This window comes from Schistosoma haematobium, chromosome ZW (genome assembly GCF_000699445.3).
Source record: "Schistosoma haematobium chromosome ZW, whole genome shotgun sequence".
NCBI classification, from domain to species: domain Eukaryota; kingdom Metazoa; phylum Platyhelminthes; class Trematoda; order Strigeidida; family Schistosomatidae; genus Schistosoma; species Schistosoma haematobium.
The window spans coordinates 15682298-15700581 of record NC_067195.1 but is presented as its reverse complement, the minus strand read 5'-3'; the positions used below and the strand labels follow the sequence as shown (position 1 = coordinate 15700581).

The following is an 18284-nucleotide window of genomic DNA, read 5'->3' as shown; positions in this document are numbered from 1 at the left end:
GTCAGTAAAACTACTGGTTACAGTTTATGCGAATTTTACTTAACTGCTATACTTGCTGTTATTTTCATCGTGCCAATGAAAAGGTAACATCAGTATAGGGTTGTGGAGATTGTTGCATTTTGGGTGAGATCATGGAGCGATCAATGTTGGACAAACATTGAGAACCTAGAAGCACTGGAAGGTCGTTTAGTTCTAGTTTGTGACTCCTTAGAAGTGCTCATTCACGCGAGACTTGGACACAGGACCTTCGGTGTTGCACGGAAGCCTATTATCTGGACCACTGGGCCGGGATCCAACCAATCCTTGATATCGCAGGACCAACTTTCACTTTTATTGCAATTCATTGCGAAGAAATGATATTTCTTTATTAATCGGTGTGTGAACTGAAATGTTGTTGAGTCTTTAAGGGATTTAACTCATGTGAAACTCACCTTGAGCAATTACTTGTTTCCTACCTGAATATAAAAAGTATGCAAAAATAAATGACTGCACTTATCAATGGGTATAAGATAAACATCAGTGGATTACAAGAAAAATACATTTGACTTGGTTTTAATCTTCTATTAATTCAGTAGTTGCCTTATTGGCTATTTTGCATTTTGCAAATTGTTGTCGGTAATATTCGTTCTTGTGGCTTGAAGAAAACAGTGAGTAAAATGATTACTTTCGGATCTTATTAAACACAGTATCTGTGATTGCCTGAAATTTCATGCTGAAATGTCCATTTAGTCACATGTACTATTTGATGATTAGTAAATAAACACAGTTTTAAGAATGTAAAGTTTCATAAAAGAATTGTATCATATTCATCCTTAAGATTATGTAATATAAATTAATGCCTTCAATACTTTTCATTCATTCACATACATTTGAATTCAGATCCAATATTGTACATGATGATTTTTCTTTGAGAATAATCTTTTGTGATCCTACTTTGATATTTTCTCATTGTTGTTTTAATCTAAATTATAGACCTGCTCATGCACTAAGAGTTCAATGGTTTAAAAGTACACTGAATGGTAAACATGAGCTTATCAATCCATCAAATGTTATTTCATCACCAACAAAACTGTCAACCAATCATAATTCAAACATTAATAATCAAATTATTTATAAATTTGATACTTCAGGTCTCAATAGAACACTAATTATTAGCAATATATTACCGAGTGCAATACCTTCTGATTATTTTCAACAAATCAATCAAAAAGGTATTTATTCTGAAGAATATACATGTCATGCTTATTTAAATGACTACATTAATAATAATGTATTTGATATGAATAAATTCATATTAGATGATTCTCAATTTACTACATCAGTCTTATCCTCCTCTTCATCATCATCTTCTTCTACAAATTCTGCAATTAATTTATATCAACGTATTAGTCCCATATCAACTACAGCTAGACTAAAATTATATCTACCGCCAAAAATTAAATTCCCACCAAATTTGATTGTGAATAGTTTAACAAGTCAATCGGAAATTTCACCGAAATATAATAAATTAGTGATAATTGAAACAAATGCCAGTATGACTATTCAGTTACCATGTGAACTAGACTATTTTGGCATACCGAAAGCTGAAATTAAATGGTTAAGAAATGGCGATTCAATTGATACAAATAAACAAGAATAGTAAGTTACATGTTTTTATATTCTTTTTATAATGATAATAATGTTTGTTTCATGTTCAACGTTCAACGCAATGCATATATATATATATATCCATAAGCGTCCCGTATGCTCAATGTAATGTCAAAATTTGACGTTTCTGCTATAGAAATAAATGATACGGTCTTCGTAAATATTTATAATGTTATGTTTAAATTGTTCATTTTATTCATCATTAGGCAGGTCATACAAAATATATCGATTTATTGTTCATTGTCTTTCTGATTGATTGTTTGAATGAATCAAGTTCATTTATCAAAATAAACAAATATTTGTTTATTATCGATATATGATACACGATATTCCAAGCAATAATCATTCCAAATATTTCACATTGAACAGCATGAGGAACATTTTTACTTATCATCAGGTTCATATCATGTTACGCATAAATTGTTTTAGCAATGTTAGTTGAAATTCGGGGATGTAAACAGATACTTCTGGTAAAGTTGCACCTTCCGTTTAGCTCAAATATCACGTTACTATCAAAAGCTTTTTTGGATAACAGTCAAAATAGCACAGATAAGACGGGTGTTTACGAGTAGTGATAAAAACGTCGAAAGTTGTTTTATTTTCTAGCTCCTAAAGAATAAGATTCTTAACATAACCTTCGGTGCTCTAAATAGATGAAAAAAGTATGATATGAATTTTCTTGTAAACGCTTCATGTTTTTGTCATGGAGATCTCGAAAGGAGAATTACTGGGAGAAAAGGATAATTATTTTCTCTTTGTATGGGACTTCTCATCAGTCCACAACTCTTTCACAAGGGCTGAACTCAGGTTGTTCGGTCTTGCGTGTAAACGTATAGTCTCCAAATCAATCAGCCAAGACTATATAGTATACAAGTTCAACTCCAGTCAGTACATGAGGTCGTGCAACCATCTACCTGATCCCACACTAAAAAGCAATAGTTTTTAAGAGTTTTTTTTCTATGGACATACTATTAGGATTAGGTGAATAAGTAAAATTGTAAAATGCTCATAATTATTCTATGGTGAACCAATACACATACTGTTAATGTTTATTTATTTAGCGGTGGTGTCATGAAATTCTCATATTGTTCTAATTGTAAGGTTTCATTTGACTCATTGATTGCAGCTATACTTCTTGACATTCATAAATCATTATTAATTAATCCTCCATTCACTTTTGCGCCTTCTTATATAAACAGTGGGATTTATTAATTATTATACATGATCATCTTTAATTTTATATATATGTTAACGTGTGTTTAAGACTGAATAATAATGAAGGGTGTTTGGTTGGATTACTGGTACCCTGTTATGAAAACGGAGAAGATTTACGTGGGTTGTAGAAGATTACCATTTTCAGCATATACAATTCACATATATACCTCGGTGAACCATTGGACTGTTATCAATATAATGCTTACATGTTCCTTGTTGTTGATCGGACTCCATGAATTCAGTTCCACTGTGATCTCTAATCTAACTGAGCCGACAATGAGTGCTCTATGTTTGTATATTAAATTGTTATTTGTGACCATCAAAATGATCTAGACCTATCTGGCACCTGTTTGCAAGATATCTGAAAACTCAATAAACGTAATTCTACCCTTTGGCGTTGAACCACCTTTGACCTTAATTCTAGGGCTCTCCACCAATTAGCACTAATTAATTCATAATGACAACAACAATGGCAGATTATTAGGACGTTGTATGTGAATGTTAGATACATGTATCTCTATTACGGCATTTTGCAAAACAATGCATAATACTTATGATTTATCAGACGTCTTTAGTTAGATAAAGATGAATTCATCAACTGGGTTTTTGTGAACCGAATATGTTTATATTTCATCTCTGATGGGCTCCGTATACTTATACGACAATATAAACATATTTTATGTTAAATTCATTTTGACTGATTATATCTCCTTTTTGAGTAACTAGGGAAGTGAAATTTCAACAATATTATGCATGAGCATAATCTCCACACTTTCAGCGTAAAGGATACACGTTTTGCATAATACATAGTTGTCGAGGTGTCATTTATTAAGATTTACTTATAATCTCTCAAATTGCTTTTCATAAAACGCCTACATTTCTAAAGACAGTTTTATAAGATTCATTATTTACCATCTTTAAAAAAAACTAATGTAGAAAATAAACACTTTCTTTTATTCATACGTTATATTTCCCCAAATATTGATTATAGTGTTGTTGTGTAGTTTTCGTACTCCTGTTACATTCGTTCTTATTTCTTGCCCCATGCTCAGACGATTTTCATTTCATATATTATAATATCAACTAATTTACTCCTTATCATCATGGTAATTTGAAATCTCACTGTAATGATTTGAGGTATCCTAAATCTACCAAGTTCATATTTTTTTTATCAGATCCAACTGTGATTTCGATCAATAAAACACAAAAATTTACACTTTTATTTCAATTTTCACCAAACCATTTGAATTTTGCGTTGATATGGGCAACTAATGAAACTTTCTAGCTCTCCATATTTATTGTTTACTGTCAAAATGTCAATTTTTATTTACTTCATATATATATATATTGAAACATTTAATAAACTGTCTCCCACTAGTGAAAAGATTGTATTTTGATTAGTGTAAGTATAAATTGCGTGGAATAATGAATGTCAATTTTACTATAAATCAATTCATAAAAAAGCTAATCGAATCATTAGAGTTTATAAATGAGAACATCAAAAATCCAATGAAATCTGTTTTAGTTTTCATAGTTCCATAATGTATATGTTGTATTTAAGTAAGAAAAATTCCCAGATGACTTTCTATTTTGAACTTGATAGAAAATATGAACGTATAAATGTTTGAGATGTGTTTTTGATATTAAATGTCTAAAGATAAAATCGTCTAGAGACAGATATTGCAAATTCCTTATTCCCATCAATTACACTAATAAACTGAAGAAAAAAGTATTTTGAATCGATCGAAGTTATACGCGTATATCATTGAATGTCGACTCAGCGGACTGAAGAGTAAGCGTTCTCCAAGACATTCAAATATCCCGTGTTCGATCTTGAATGTGGTCATCAATCCACACTTCTGAAGAGTTTTATGCTAGGACTTAGTAGCTTTATAGTGTTTTTAGATTTTCAGCCGTTATCTAACTGAGAGTAGTCTGTAAATTATGGAAAGAAAACTGTACAGTTAAATCACTTCGGTTTCAACTCATTCAGTAGTGAATACACAAAATTTCACAAAATAATGAACAAGGTATTTTATAAATTTAATCGGTACGCGACTTTGCGTTAAAACTACCAGCTGTTCATCTCATAGGGGATTTAGCAAAACGTAGTGGTTGTGCTTTCTTATCGGTCGTCAATGCTATATTACCATAGTAAATCAACAGTTGACAATCAATCGGTTAGGTGTTAAACTGTTGATTATCTATCATTGTCATTAAGTTTAGAAATGAATCAGAGAAATATTAAGAAAACAAGAATAATTGGAAACGGTCATCTACACTAGTCTACACTTAATAGAGTCGGAAATGCAATTTACTGCAAAATTGTTGCACTAAAGTTTAAATTGACCACAGTTCAAGTAGATTCGGTAATTTTATTCATTTATCTAATCATAAATGTATGACATTGAGGTGCCTCAAATTAGAGTGAAACAATTGTCAAATAGTTTATTTTCACAGTGGAATTCACGAGTTAATCTAAGATAGACCACTACTGGAAATCTGGAAGCACTGGACTAGTATGGGACTCAGTGGTGGTCTATCTTAGACTGTCTAATGAATTCAACTTTCGAAATATTACAATCTCCACAAATCTCCATTTTGATAATGATAATAATCATATGCTCACTAGTAAGATGGATTTCTTGGAGTTCTAGTGAGAAGCCGTGACCAACGGAGTCCAATCTGTGTCAGATGTAAGACCGTTATCCACTTCAGACAATGGATGAAGGGTTGCGCAAGATCATGAATCGTTCGAAACTAGACACTAACACCTTTGTATGTCGGCTCGGTGGTCTAGATATCAAGTGTCCGCGAGCCAGACCAAAGGTCGTGAGTTCGAGTCCGGCGTAAGAGATCGTGGATGCGCATTGCTGAGTAGTCCCATAATAGGACGGAACGGCCGTGTACTGCTTTCAGGTTCTCTGTAGTAGTTTAGTTTAGATTGACTCGTGAATACAAGTTTAAAAATGCTACAATCTTCGTGAATCCCGAAAATTGAAAATATTTTATTGTTTAAATCACTACTCAGGTTTATTTCAGTCTAGCATGAAAATAATATTAAAACGATCTCAAATAACTGCAATTTAAGCAATGAAATATTTATAGTGATTGATAAACACTTCCAAATATTTACAGATGACGCTAGATAATACTGTATATATTGAATAAAGGTTATTTAATATTAACTACTTTGAATTCTCTTCAAAAATATATTCATCATTTGATTTTGTTTGTGCAAAAGCTATCGGCTCTGGCTATATATTCAATCTAACACAAAGAAATCCAATTTTTACTTAAATCTCGCATTTATGCTATGAAATGACAGATTTGATTGATATCAAGAACATTATTTGTGTACTATGTTTGTGTGTGTGTGTGTGTGGAGATAGGTGCGCTCGCTTATCAATCATCCAAGATTATATATGTATATATATGTACTTAGATTCACTTCTTAATCCACTCAGCTTTCATTCCTTTGCCTTGTTTAATTGACTCAAGTTATTCACTACAACTGATTAATTATTTAACAGCCATAGGATTAGTTATCAAGATTGCAGTTTACGTTATTGAAAAAAGTTGTTACTGACTTAGGAATGAGTGAATTATTATTTACTTCACTTCTGATCAATAGTGATTCGGTATTGATTAGAAAGTAAATCATTAGTCAACTAATGTAATTCCTAATTCGTGACTAGTTTATGTACCCAACATTGAAGTATACAGTTTGGATGAAGACTAATAGTATTATCTAGTTGCTCTAAAAGAAGAATGTAGAATGGAATTTTAGACTGTGATTTATCGCTTAAAAACTGAGAGCTTCATACTCTAAACTTAACTTTCCACTCGTGTTACATAGTGATATCTGAAATGTTGATGATTTGTAGTACAGTTGGTTCATTTTGATGACGTTCCGTTCTGTAAGCTGTATGGTTTATTTGTGCAGCTTCTGTTGTCCTTCTGAGAAGAAGCATTAGCACAAGTACCTGAAGTTAGTCCTGATGATGTCATTTATGTCGATAGTCGATCTGAAGTTTGATCATTAACCAAAAGCATTTTGCTAAAGCTGGAGAAACTGTAGTAGATAAAAGTAGATGAAGAAGATTTTTCATCTTTAATTAAAAAGGTGACATTTAATTGATTAAATTATTGATTCATAACTTTACTATAAAACTCCCAATGAAGTAGAAATTATACAATTAGATAATGTCATTAATTGGCAAATTTTGCTTAGTTTTTTTCAGAAACGTTTCTATGATAACGATCTTTAAAGCATTTCTGAATAGACTCATAATCAGATTGTTTTGTTCACTATAAAGTAAACGTAAGACCAAATTTTCTAATTTAAGAGCGATTCCAGATAGTAAAAATAGGGCATAATTATGTAAGTTGCTTGCAGACATCTTCAGAAAGTATCCTAATGGTTATCACCCTTGAGTAAAAGGCAGATTCAATCCTATTAAAATATCCCACTTTTTTCATCAACGTACTAAACACCAAAACATCCTATGTTTGATGTCTAATCACTTAAATTTGTTGTCATATTGCAAAACAACCAACGGAATTTCGATCAATGTTAAGAACTTGACAGGTATGTGTAGAACTCCGTTATACTTCGTAAATTATCCTTCTAGAATTCCACTTAAATATCAGCCAACTGATTATGTAATTCATTGTTTAAAATACAAGCGTCAGTAGCTTTGGCTTCCATTTCACTAAATGGAACCTGTCTAAAGGAAGAAAATAGTACAATTAAAAACCAATTAGACGTTCTTATATTGGTAAATCCTGAATATTTAGATCAATATGTTATGAGGAAAATTTCAACAGGTTTAGTAAATAAATAGATTTTCACATGGTTATGGATTATTACAAATGTTGATAGATCATTCTCAACTATCATACCTGATGTATAAAATTCATCGAGAGCAAGCAAAACTAACTGGTTCAAAGCTATTTGTTCTAATAAAGATGACTAATAAACTGTTTGCTTCAGAAATATCCAGCTATGCTAAAGGCGAATAAGATATTGCTAGTGAAATTAACGTCCTTCAATAACTGACGTATAATAATTTAAATGTATCTTGAATATACTACATAAATAATTATGGGTAGTCATCACTAAACATTTGAATTGGTATTATCGTCTTTTTTAAGTTTGATAAGTGTATTATGTATGTCTAATTCAAAAGATGTTTATCATCACTAATAAAGTGTCTAATCCAAAAGAAACATTATATATGGTGAAACTCCCAGGTAGATAATCACCATTGAAAAACGTACGTTACAATCGTAATTACAATTAGTCAGTGCGTATAATCTAATAGAAATCGCAACTGTACAGTTTCAGTTAATAATATCGTTAGAATAATCCGTCCATTGGACAGAATTTGTTTTCTGTATCAGTAAGTAAATGGGTTCTATTTATTATCTAAAAAAAAACCTTAAGATTAATGCAAATAATAGACATATTTTTACTGAGAGATGTGAATTTAAGACGATGTACATTGGATAGCTGTCAATCCACTAGAAGTGTAAGCTGTTTTTAAATGATTAAACATCAAAGTAAAAAATATAATGTTCATTCCTTGAAACAAAGATTCAAAGTAAATGGATTCATTAGAGTCAAGTAATTATTTACTAAATCTTCTCTCACCTAATAGCGATACAGGGATCGCATGGATGCTTGAATCAAGCATTTCAGAACATTCCTTTTCTATTGTTACGTTTAGTTACCTAAGGTATGTTATTGGAATCAAGGGATAATAACATACATAATTTAATGTAAGTAGTTACCTTTAAAACTGATACTTACATTAATCTTGAAAACAATCTAATACTATTCCAACATATATCTACATGACTTAATAATTGCTAATACGTACTGACAGAAAATTGCCCTCAGTTCGGTATTACTTATTGAACAGATAACATGATAGCTCTGTGCTCAATAACTTTTCCTGAACAGTAAGTGATTAGCGACATAACTGTGCTTAATGTATCGCTATAAATTAGGCATTCTTTAACCTGCAAGTTGATTTAAAGAAAACAACTCGATGTGGAAAAAACTATCAATGGTACAAAGAATAGTAGTTAGAATCTCGAAGTGTTTTGTATTTGGTGTCAAAACTGCAATGTATATAGTCTTGTACTTTAATGTGAATTTGTAACGGATAATACATATATATATATTTTCTTCTTGGTAGAAAGTATCAGAATTCTGACAGATGTTGATGGAGATTAAATTACTAAAGCAGTACTTAATTGACTTCAATTTGATTCTGCTCTTATTCTATTTGTAACAATATGCAAACTTTTCCTATAATATATAGTGTGGCATAAAACCATAGAATTTGTAAGCAGCTAATTGAGTACATTATGTTGATTATCTTCTCATCATACACTTTCAAGAAGTGTTGAAGGGTTTCCGAATTGCCTTTGTCTTTCCTGGGTTATTTTCGTACTCTGGGTAGTAAGGGCCTGATCAGTAATTTGGTTCTTTGTTTCATTCACTGATAAATAATTCTGTCATCAACTGAAAGAGTTCTGATGTTTGAGTCAATCTTTGACTTCAATAAACGTGTGTGTTATGCCTTGACAAAGTTACCGATTACCGCTGGTGGTACGGTTGTTTGTTATAGCTATGAACTAACTGTTTTCTGCTACATGTTTAAGGAAAAAGACTGAAATGACTCGATGCAATATATGAAGCAAGACTGTCTGGCGACATAAGTAACATACATCACAATAGTATAATGTTTCCAATTATATAACAATGAAATTTCGTGCTGTTTCCTTTGTCCTTTAATAACATTATAGTATATCGTTCAAGAGATATTTCTGGATAATTAACTATCTCTTTTTTTGTATTTACTGTTTTTGAAAAAAATTATTTAGTTACCAGATTCATACCAATCATACTTTAATCATTAAAAATTTGAAGTTAACCGATGCTGGTATTTTTCAATGTTACGCATACAATCATGTTGGTGAAGATTTCCTAAATATTTGGTTAAAAGTAACGTGTAAGTTACCATTTTTTCTTATATTGTTGACTGTCCAAGAATCTTTTTATTTATGTCTACAGTTTTGTATGCATTACGTTTGTTTTGTAACGGAAATAAGCTTAATTACTAGTCATAAACCTGAACTTGTTGACTGGAAATTCTTATATGTTTTTGCTTTCATTAATTCATAAAGAAAGTATTTCTGTGTATCTTACCTACATTGTACTGATTATGTCATTGAGTCATTTCACTTTTCTGTTAAAATACCAAAATTATAATGAATTCTCTGTTTTGATATACGTATATTACTTTTTCAAGAAATACTGGGACTAAAAATAAAAGACGTTTATTTTACAACATCTAAGTTACACAAATCCTATCTCTATAAAAATGATTTCCATTCGTTGGGCATATGAATAGCACATATACTACTGTTTTGTAAACAATAAGGTTGGAATTCCTCATAAAACTGGCTACCGATCTAACCACTGTTTCACATGAATAGGTTTTTCCTGAATTCTATGCACAAATGATTTCCACAAATTTCAAATAATCAATAATCATTTGAATAGGAAGTTGACTGTCGTACGGCTGAAGATGTCGTTCATGATTAATGATTTCAGTAGCCCTCAATGTTTCGAGAAATTCATGATCTAACGATAGTTATACCTATAATTTAATATTTACAAATTGATAAGTTTTTTGTACAGTACCGTTATTACAAACAAACACATGCTATGAACAGATGATTAGGAGATAATGTTCTGGTAAACAAACATTGCACAAATTTCCATATATGAGTTGTTTTATTTTATAAAACAATGTGATATTTATTGTTCGATATGGTAAATTAAGTAGCAGAAAAATATCTAAAATGAGTTGGACGCTAAAGCAGAACTTCTCAGAGAACTCATTTGTTTAGCATATTGCTGACTAGAAATATATTTCTATTTAATATCAATGGTTAAGATCATGAGTCAGTTGAAGCTAGACCACCATGGAAAACCTGGAAGCACTTCCAGGTTTTCCATGGTGGTCTAGCTTCAACTGACTCATGATCTTAACCATTGAAATTACTACAGTCTCCACAAAAACCCATCTGATTCTATTTAATATGTCTGATTTTTAACCTTTTAACACATTATTGCTAGTACATTCAGACATTTCCTTCTGAATTGAATATATAAATTTTGAAATGCTATCTGTCTTTTTCCCCCTCGATCCAGTAACGTTTCACTAAGCTTAAGCTACTATCAACGAAATTTAGTGAACAAGAACACCGGAAGGGACAATCGAATGTATTTAACACAAAATTACAGGACTTGTTAATAAAATCTAACAATCATAAAGTAAATGCTTAATTTGAAAAATATCCACCAATTGTCTCAAAATGACTCAGACTTCATTCTTCTTGCATTTTCACACAAATTGCATCCTGTTTCCACTCTTTACTGTTCGATTCTCTTGTCTCTCTGCTGCCAGACCTTCTGTTCCCGACTAGTATTTCAAATTTATTAGCATGGGTTATTTTTATTTTTTTTCACACGTCAAAACAATTATCATAGATGTCATTTCGTTGATTAAAGGCGAGTCTCACGTGTGAGATCATAGATACGCACTGCTGAAGAATCCCATACTGTAACGAAACGGCTGTCCATTGTGGTGATCTACTTTAGATCGACTCATGAATTAAACTATCATAACCAATTAATTATTGTTTATTTTAAAATAAAATAGTATGATTAGACTACTACACAAATAACTATGTTGAATTATTGTTCCTTACAAATTGTTTTATTGTCTACTATAGTGATAGTTATGATACTTGAAGAAAACAATGTGTTTTAATTACATTTCAGCTTTTATTTGTTACATATTATCTTGTTAAGAATCATTCATACTTTTTCTAAAATGTTCTATATTTTATATCCAACTGTGATAGCTTCTTAATAAAGATTGAATTTAGCCATGTCAATTAAAAAGAATCATTACAATAACTTTTAACAGTATCTTTATATATATATTACATATTACGTAGACTAGAAGAATAGAGTGATCGTGACTAGGCTAATAGTTCACTGTTTCATTATTTCATCTCGACATTTCACTTATCTATTCAAATCAGTTTCATTAATCAGTGAGTAATAATAGATTATGGTTAATTAATTTTTTATAATTATCTGATCAACTTTTATGGTATTTCAAAGTGAAGGTGAATTTAAATCATAACTAGTCAGGAATGAAATAGGCAAGGAAGAAGTATCCATTTAGATTGACGCTCATTATAAGATAACTCAAAATGACTTAATCTATCTTGCTATCATTAATAAAATTAATCTACATTTAATGGAATCCCTATCATTCAAGTCATCTGTTGATATTGTCAGGCTTTTAAAAAAAAGACTAAATGATAGTTTGATTAAGTGATAGATAAATATTGTCGCTTGTAAAATCATATCGACACTTATTTAGAAGCATAACAATAGGCTGATTTAATAAAAAAAAATGAGAATTTATTCTGATAACAAAGAACAGTGTAGGTTGAAGAAAAAGAGCAGTGAGATACTTAGCAGATGAAGTAAAAATTTCTGTTCTACTGAGAGAGAATGAGATTTTTATCAAACAGAATATAGAATTTGTGTTACAATTCAAGGGAATTGATTTTATAAGTTAGCACCTACTTTTTATGATTTACTTCAATAAACGGCAACTTTATGAGATGATATCATGTTGAATCTTGTTAAGTCATTATGCACATAGTCCCAGTTTTTTTCCTAGTTAATTCCGATTAACTTAAAATTATTCTCCAAGATAGATGATGTTTCCAGAAGTTAAATAAGCAACCAAGACATCTTTAAATGCCGATGTCCATAATCATATTTATTGGATTAACCTCATTGAGTAAAAGCTTTACTTTAGTTAGGTATTATTGAGTTAGTTGTTCTTCAACTCTACAGAAATTTGGTCAAATATATTCAAATTAAAATTGTACTTCACCCGAACAACTGCTTGTGTAACCTCATTACGATTATAACAAACTAAAACGTGTTTATAGTAATGTAATTTTTCAATATCAGTAGAATACATATTTAAAATTCCTAGCAAAGCGGAACGGGATATCTTCAGATTAACTGCTTTCAATGCCTCTATTTTGTTGTGCAATGACAAAATTTATGCTTATGGTATACACTTGTTCAACTAAACTATGAAGCATATGTATACTTCTAAATATTTTTTCAAATGTTTTACAGTTAACTGTGTTTTAGTCCTAAGTTTTCAAAAGTTATTTCTCATACATGAACTTTCTGGTAGTTTAATGACATTAGTAACTATCTACAAAACAGTAATCGTCAGTTGTGATTTCCCAAGGTACTAATTTCACATTAAAGTATACAACTAGTAAACGTTTCATAAATCATCCTCCGAAAGAGTGTCTATTCAAATACATCAACAGTGACCATTTGTCGAACATTTCTCATCTAACAATGTCAATGATCTTCATTCATATAATAAAAAAGTACGATTGCTCCTTTTAGCGTTCGCTCCAAGATTATGCAACTCAGAAATAATTATGGAGAATATTACTGTATTGAAAGAATCAACAACAGTTCTGACTTGTCCTATTCATGGAGCACCAACACCTGAATTTAAATGGTATAAAGGTGAGTAGATGAATATATTATTGTCTTGATTGTGCATGTTTTAAAATTTACCACTAACCAGTTTTATTTTTCGTTATCAATAATTTGACTGAAGACTGTAAAATTTTTTAGTTTTATGATAGGGACCTTTTCCTTTACTGAATACCCACAAAATGTCCTCAATAAATTCATAAAATTGAATGATCCGCGAATAGGATTTCGTCAAAATTAAATTGAAAGTAACTGGATTAGTTTCAATATAGATTCCACAAGTTCGAGAGAAAAATTAAAAAAAATTAGGGTCAATTATGAATGTTGTTTTTTAACAAAAAGGTCAATTCGGTTAAGTTGCTGGTTTTTTTTTCTTTACAAGATTATTTTTTTTCTTGGATTAATGTGTCATTTCAAAATTACAATGTTTCACAGTTAGAGATGTGATCAACAAGATCAACTTCACTAATTTAATCTATCACAGTTTACATGAACCGTGTTATAACTACAAAAAAAGGGAATTGATGAGTTTGACAAAAAAGAACAATCCAAATCTTAATGGATAACAAAATTGAATTATGTTTATAATGTATAATGCTCGATTTTATGTAATAACTATTATATGATTCCCCTATTCTTTTTCCAGAAACCAGTGAAAATGAATGGACACCAATTTATCAATTACATCAAAAGTATAAAAATTCTAATTATTCTTCAACTTTCAAGAGAAAGCAATATTTAATCAAAGAGGATGATGTGAATGTAATGTTAGCTGATGATAAACTAAAATCTATACAACCAGTATCTAATTCATGTGTACCGATCGGTTTAAATGAATTGGAGATTTATCATGTTGATTATAAATCAACTGGTCTATATAAATGTGAAGCAGTGAATTATTTAGGGAATCAGTCAGCTTTTATTTATGTCAGTGTTTATGGTAAGTTAGTCGTATTTTTTGATCAATCCAAATGAAGTAGCTAATAAAAATAAGGTCCTTTTAGCTTCAGTGATATCCTACCACTGAAATGATCATTTGGATCTCTTAGTACCCTTAAAATGGATTACTGTCACAATGAATAAATAAATGTATAGTTGTTTGATTTAGACAACCATTGTAACTAAGATGAGTCCATGATATAAACTAAGAAAATTAAGCAATCTCAAAAATCCCTAATGTTAATAGCTAGCAAACCCTGAAAAGTTATCTTGCATATTGGCATAAGGTTCGCGCGAGAACAAAAGTCCCAGGTTTTTTAAATTATATCACTTGTTGAAGCTGTGCTATCGTATTTGTAGAGATCTATATAAATCCACAAGTTGACTTTCTTTTATGTGGAAGCTACATTGAATGCACAAAGTGAACTCTTTGTGAAGTATTCTAGAATGTAAAATAATAGTGATCAATACAGAGAAATCTCATAAATTACGGTCAATTCTGTTCCATCAGAACTATCTTCCATAAAAAATCAACACAGTCAAACAAGTGGAAGCAAGGATGAAAAACCGATGAACTCCAGAGCCACTGACCATTCACCATCTTAAGCCTCAATTCCTCTTTAAAAATTAGCACATGCAATTTCTCAATCTTCTATCACTCCATTATTCTTTCCGGTCTGTTATTTATTCCATAATTAGTTGTCATTATTCCGTTGTAATTTAACTAATTATGGCTAAGTCGGTACCATCACTCCCACATTTCCATTTCTTGTACATAGCTGTGAAGTTAATGACTATGATTTATGTTTCTGATTTGCAAATTATTTTTATTTCGCTATTCTTTCTACAATCTTTGAGCCTTTAGGCAACTTTCTTATACATGAAATCTCTGAATACTGTAAAATATACTCTTTCCATTCTCCGGTAGACTAATATATTTTCCAAATCATAATAAGTAAGCTTTAGTAAATGATATCATCAGAAAGCAAGTTTACTCGGCTGAATTGTCTTTAATTCTTCTTCTCGATCTTTAAAGTTTGAATTCTTTAACTTCGTCAGTATCTTGTATAATGTTTTATCATAGAAATCACTTTTTTATCAATAACAGCTCGTACCATACCTGTTCACTATTTACCAAGTTCAATAACAGCTTTTGCTAATCAAAGCTTATCAATAATGTGTTCATTTTACATTGATCAAAATACACTTGCTGAAATTAATTGGTTTCATGGAAGGAAAGAATCTACTCTTTCAGGTGAAAAATATAAGAAACATAATAATACCATGATGATTGATGAAACTATCAAAGAGAATACAAAAGTAATTACAAATTACAATCTTGTCAAGTCTGTACCAATAGATCCAGTTATCACTTATTTCTCACGTGATATTCCACAGAAACACAAACCGCCGATAGGATTAAAAGAGTATGGTTCGACTTTACACGTTAACAGTGTTGATGTATTACATCAAGGATTCTATGTTTGTGAAATCCTATCATTTGGTGGTAATTACACTCTTAAAACTGAATTAAAAGTAAGAGATTTTTGAAGAAAATAATATTTATACTCATTTTATTGAAAAGAACTGCTATTTAAAGTTGATTATTCGTGATTTTAGCCTGATTATTCTTATTTATGATAATATCACTAGGATTCAATGATTAGGAAGAAAGCTTATATGGACAACAGATTTCTAAACGTTGTTAAGTAAACTAAAAGCTGGTGTTTTGAGGTTGGAAACTTGATTGGACCATACAACTTTGTAGCGAAATTTTCAATGAAGTAGTTGAACGGAACGGTTGTGATATATTTATCGTTAGTCGAGAATGACACATGTATAACCGATGATAATGAACATGTTATCTTAATGAGCTATAGTTCGTTCGGAAATAAGTGATACCGGTGTATATAGTGAATAATTCTAGGCACAACTTGATAAAAGGTTTAAGAAACATGATTCGACATGAAAAACAACAATACTGTGATAGATAAGCTGAGGTCGGCATATACCTTTGATTACCCCAAAATTAACTGTCTACTCAAACGTAAAAAGTTTTCAGGGACTCAAACTCGAATACTTAGTTTTTACAAGATCGTTAAAGTTTAGTTCAATCTATTAGCCTATATCTTCCAAACCACAATCTATTTAGAATGTATTTTAACAGTCCTTCCATTTTACAGTTATGCATCAGTCTTGAATCTTTGTTTACTTTGCATCAATAGTTATGGGTTTCTAGTGAAGCAAATAGCTGATGTTGCCTAACTCTGTAATATCTGTATTTTAATATAAGTTGCAAATAATTTTTCTAGTCAGTCATTTCATTATTTATATTTTAGTGCTTAACAAAAGTCAGATTATTAATTCCGGTTTATATTTCTACTAATTTTGTTAAGGTTGTTTCGCTCCCGACAGCACCGACTGATCTGTCTGTTACCAATGGATTTGAAAATAGTAACTATGATAATAATAACAATGATATTCATGACATCGGAGTTCAACTGTCATGGAGACAGCCACAAGCAAAACATCAGCTGAAAATAACTCATTATGCAATTTTTATTCATAAATTACCCAATCAACATAGTTTGGGAAAACAAAGTAAATTAAAATTTGATTTCGTAACAATATCAATAATAATAATAATCATTTTTTATGATCAGTGTAGCATAGACACTGACATATAACTGATTATACCAAATAAATGAATTGGAATTTTTAATACTTTCGTGTTCATTTAAAATCCGCTTAAACCTCTTATCTATATGGCTTTTGAATTTTAGATATTTGGTTGATATGAAGTTAAGACTCTGAACGAATCAATCTAAACAATTAATAAATTTTAAAATGTACAGTTAAGAAATAGACTTGACTTAAAGAAACATATACTTGAGCATAATATTCCTGTTAATTATTTGTTCAAGAATTTTAGTGAAACATTTAAAAGGATCAGTTACTCTACAGTCAACTTGGTGTCAAGTGGAGATAGTTATCCTCTTCAGACGATGGATGAAGGGTTGCGGGAGATCATGGATATATTGAAGTTAGACATTAACAACCTTGGATGCCGGCTCAGTCGTCTAGATATCAAGCGTTCTCGCACGAGACCGAAGGTTCTCGGTTCAAATTCAGCGTGCGGGAGCATGGATGCGCATTATTATGTGGTCCCACTGTGGGATGAAACGACAATCCAGTAATTCCAGGTTTTCAGTGGTGGTCTAGCTTAGATGAACTCGTGAATTCAACTATTAATCTGAAAATGTCGATTCCAATTAATGAGCTGAAATAATGTGAGCAGAATATTTTGTCTCAATAACACAGTGGCACTAAACTTGTTAAGGATTACCAGTAAAAAATTAAGGTGAGAATAAGTTGAGTGTATATCCACAAAAGTGTAGAAAATCTAAAGGAACTAGTTAAATTAAGAATAATTGAAATCTAAGTTCATATAGGTGACGTTAGTTGGAGTTACTCTAAAATAAACAGAAATTAGCAATCTATAAGGTGTCTAACAAATGTTCATCTAAAAGAATGATTTACTGCAAGCCATAACAATTGAAAACTACTGTTATTGAGACCGGAATTCAAAGAAACCAAATACAGAGAAATCGTGACATAATGATCAATAAATATTTGGAGAAAGACATTTAATATAATAAATTTGCTCTTTTTAAAATAGGGACCAGTTTTCACCAGTGTGTTTACCACTTTAACATTACGATCAATATTATGACTATTATATTTCCGATATTGAACCTTTATAACTGGATTAATGACGAGCCCATCTGAAGATACGGGATACTGAACAGACGTAAAGCTAGATCTTAAAGATATCAAACACATT

The 18284-nt window shown here is 30.8% G+C and overlaps 1 protein-coding gene across 1 annotated transcript in view; it reads left to right on the top strand.

The window, feature by feature from the left end:
* MS3_00010310 (uncharacterized protein) overlaps positions 1 to 18284 on the top strand; it is a gene marked incomplete at both ends in the record, with an annotated part of 87450 nt that overhangs the window by 10779 nt on the left and 58387 nt on the right. The window contains 6 exons of the mRNA XM_051218670.1: positions 973 to 1638; positions 9760 to 9887; positions 13406 to 13531; positions 14148 to 14441; positions 15549 to 15976; positions 16837 to 17041. Of these exons, the coding sequence (XP_051070515.1) occupies positions 973 to 1638; positions 9760 to 9887; positions 13406 to 13531; positions 14148 to 14441; positions 15549 to 15976; positions 16837 to 17041 (1847 nt within the window). The remainder of the gene's footprint in view (positions 1 to 972; positions 1639 to 9759; positions 9888 to 13405; positions 13532 to 14147; positions 14442 to 15548; positions 15977 to 16836; positions 17042 to 18284) is intronic.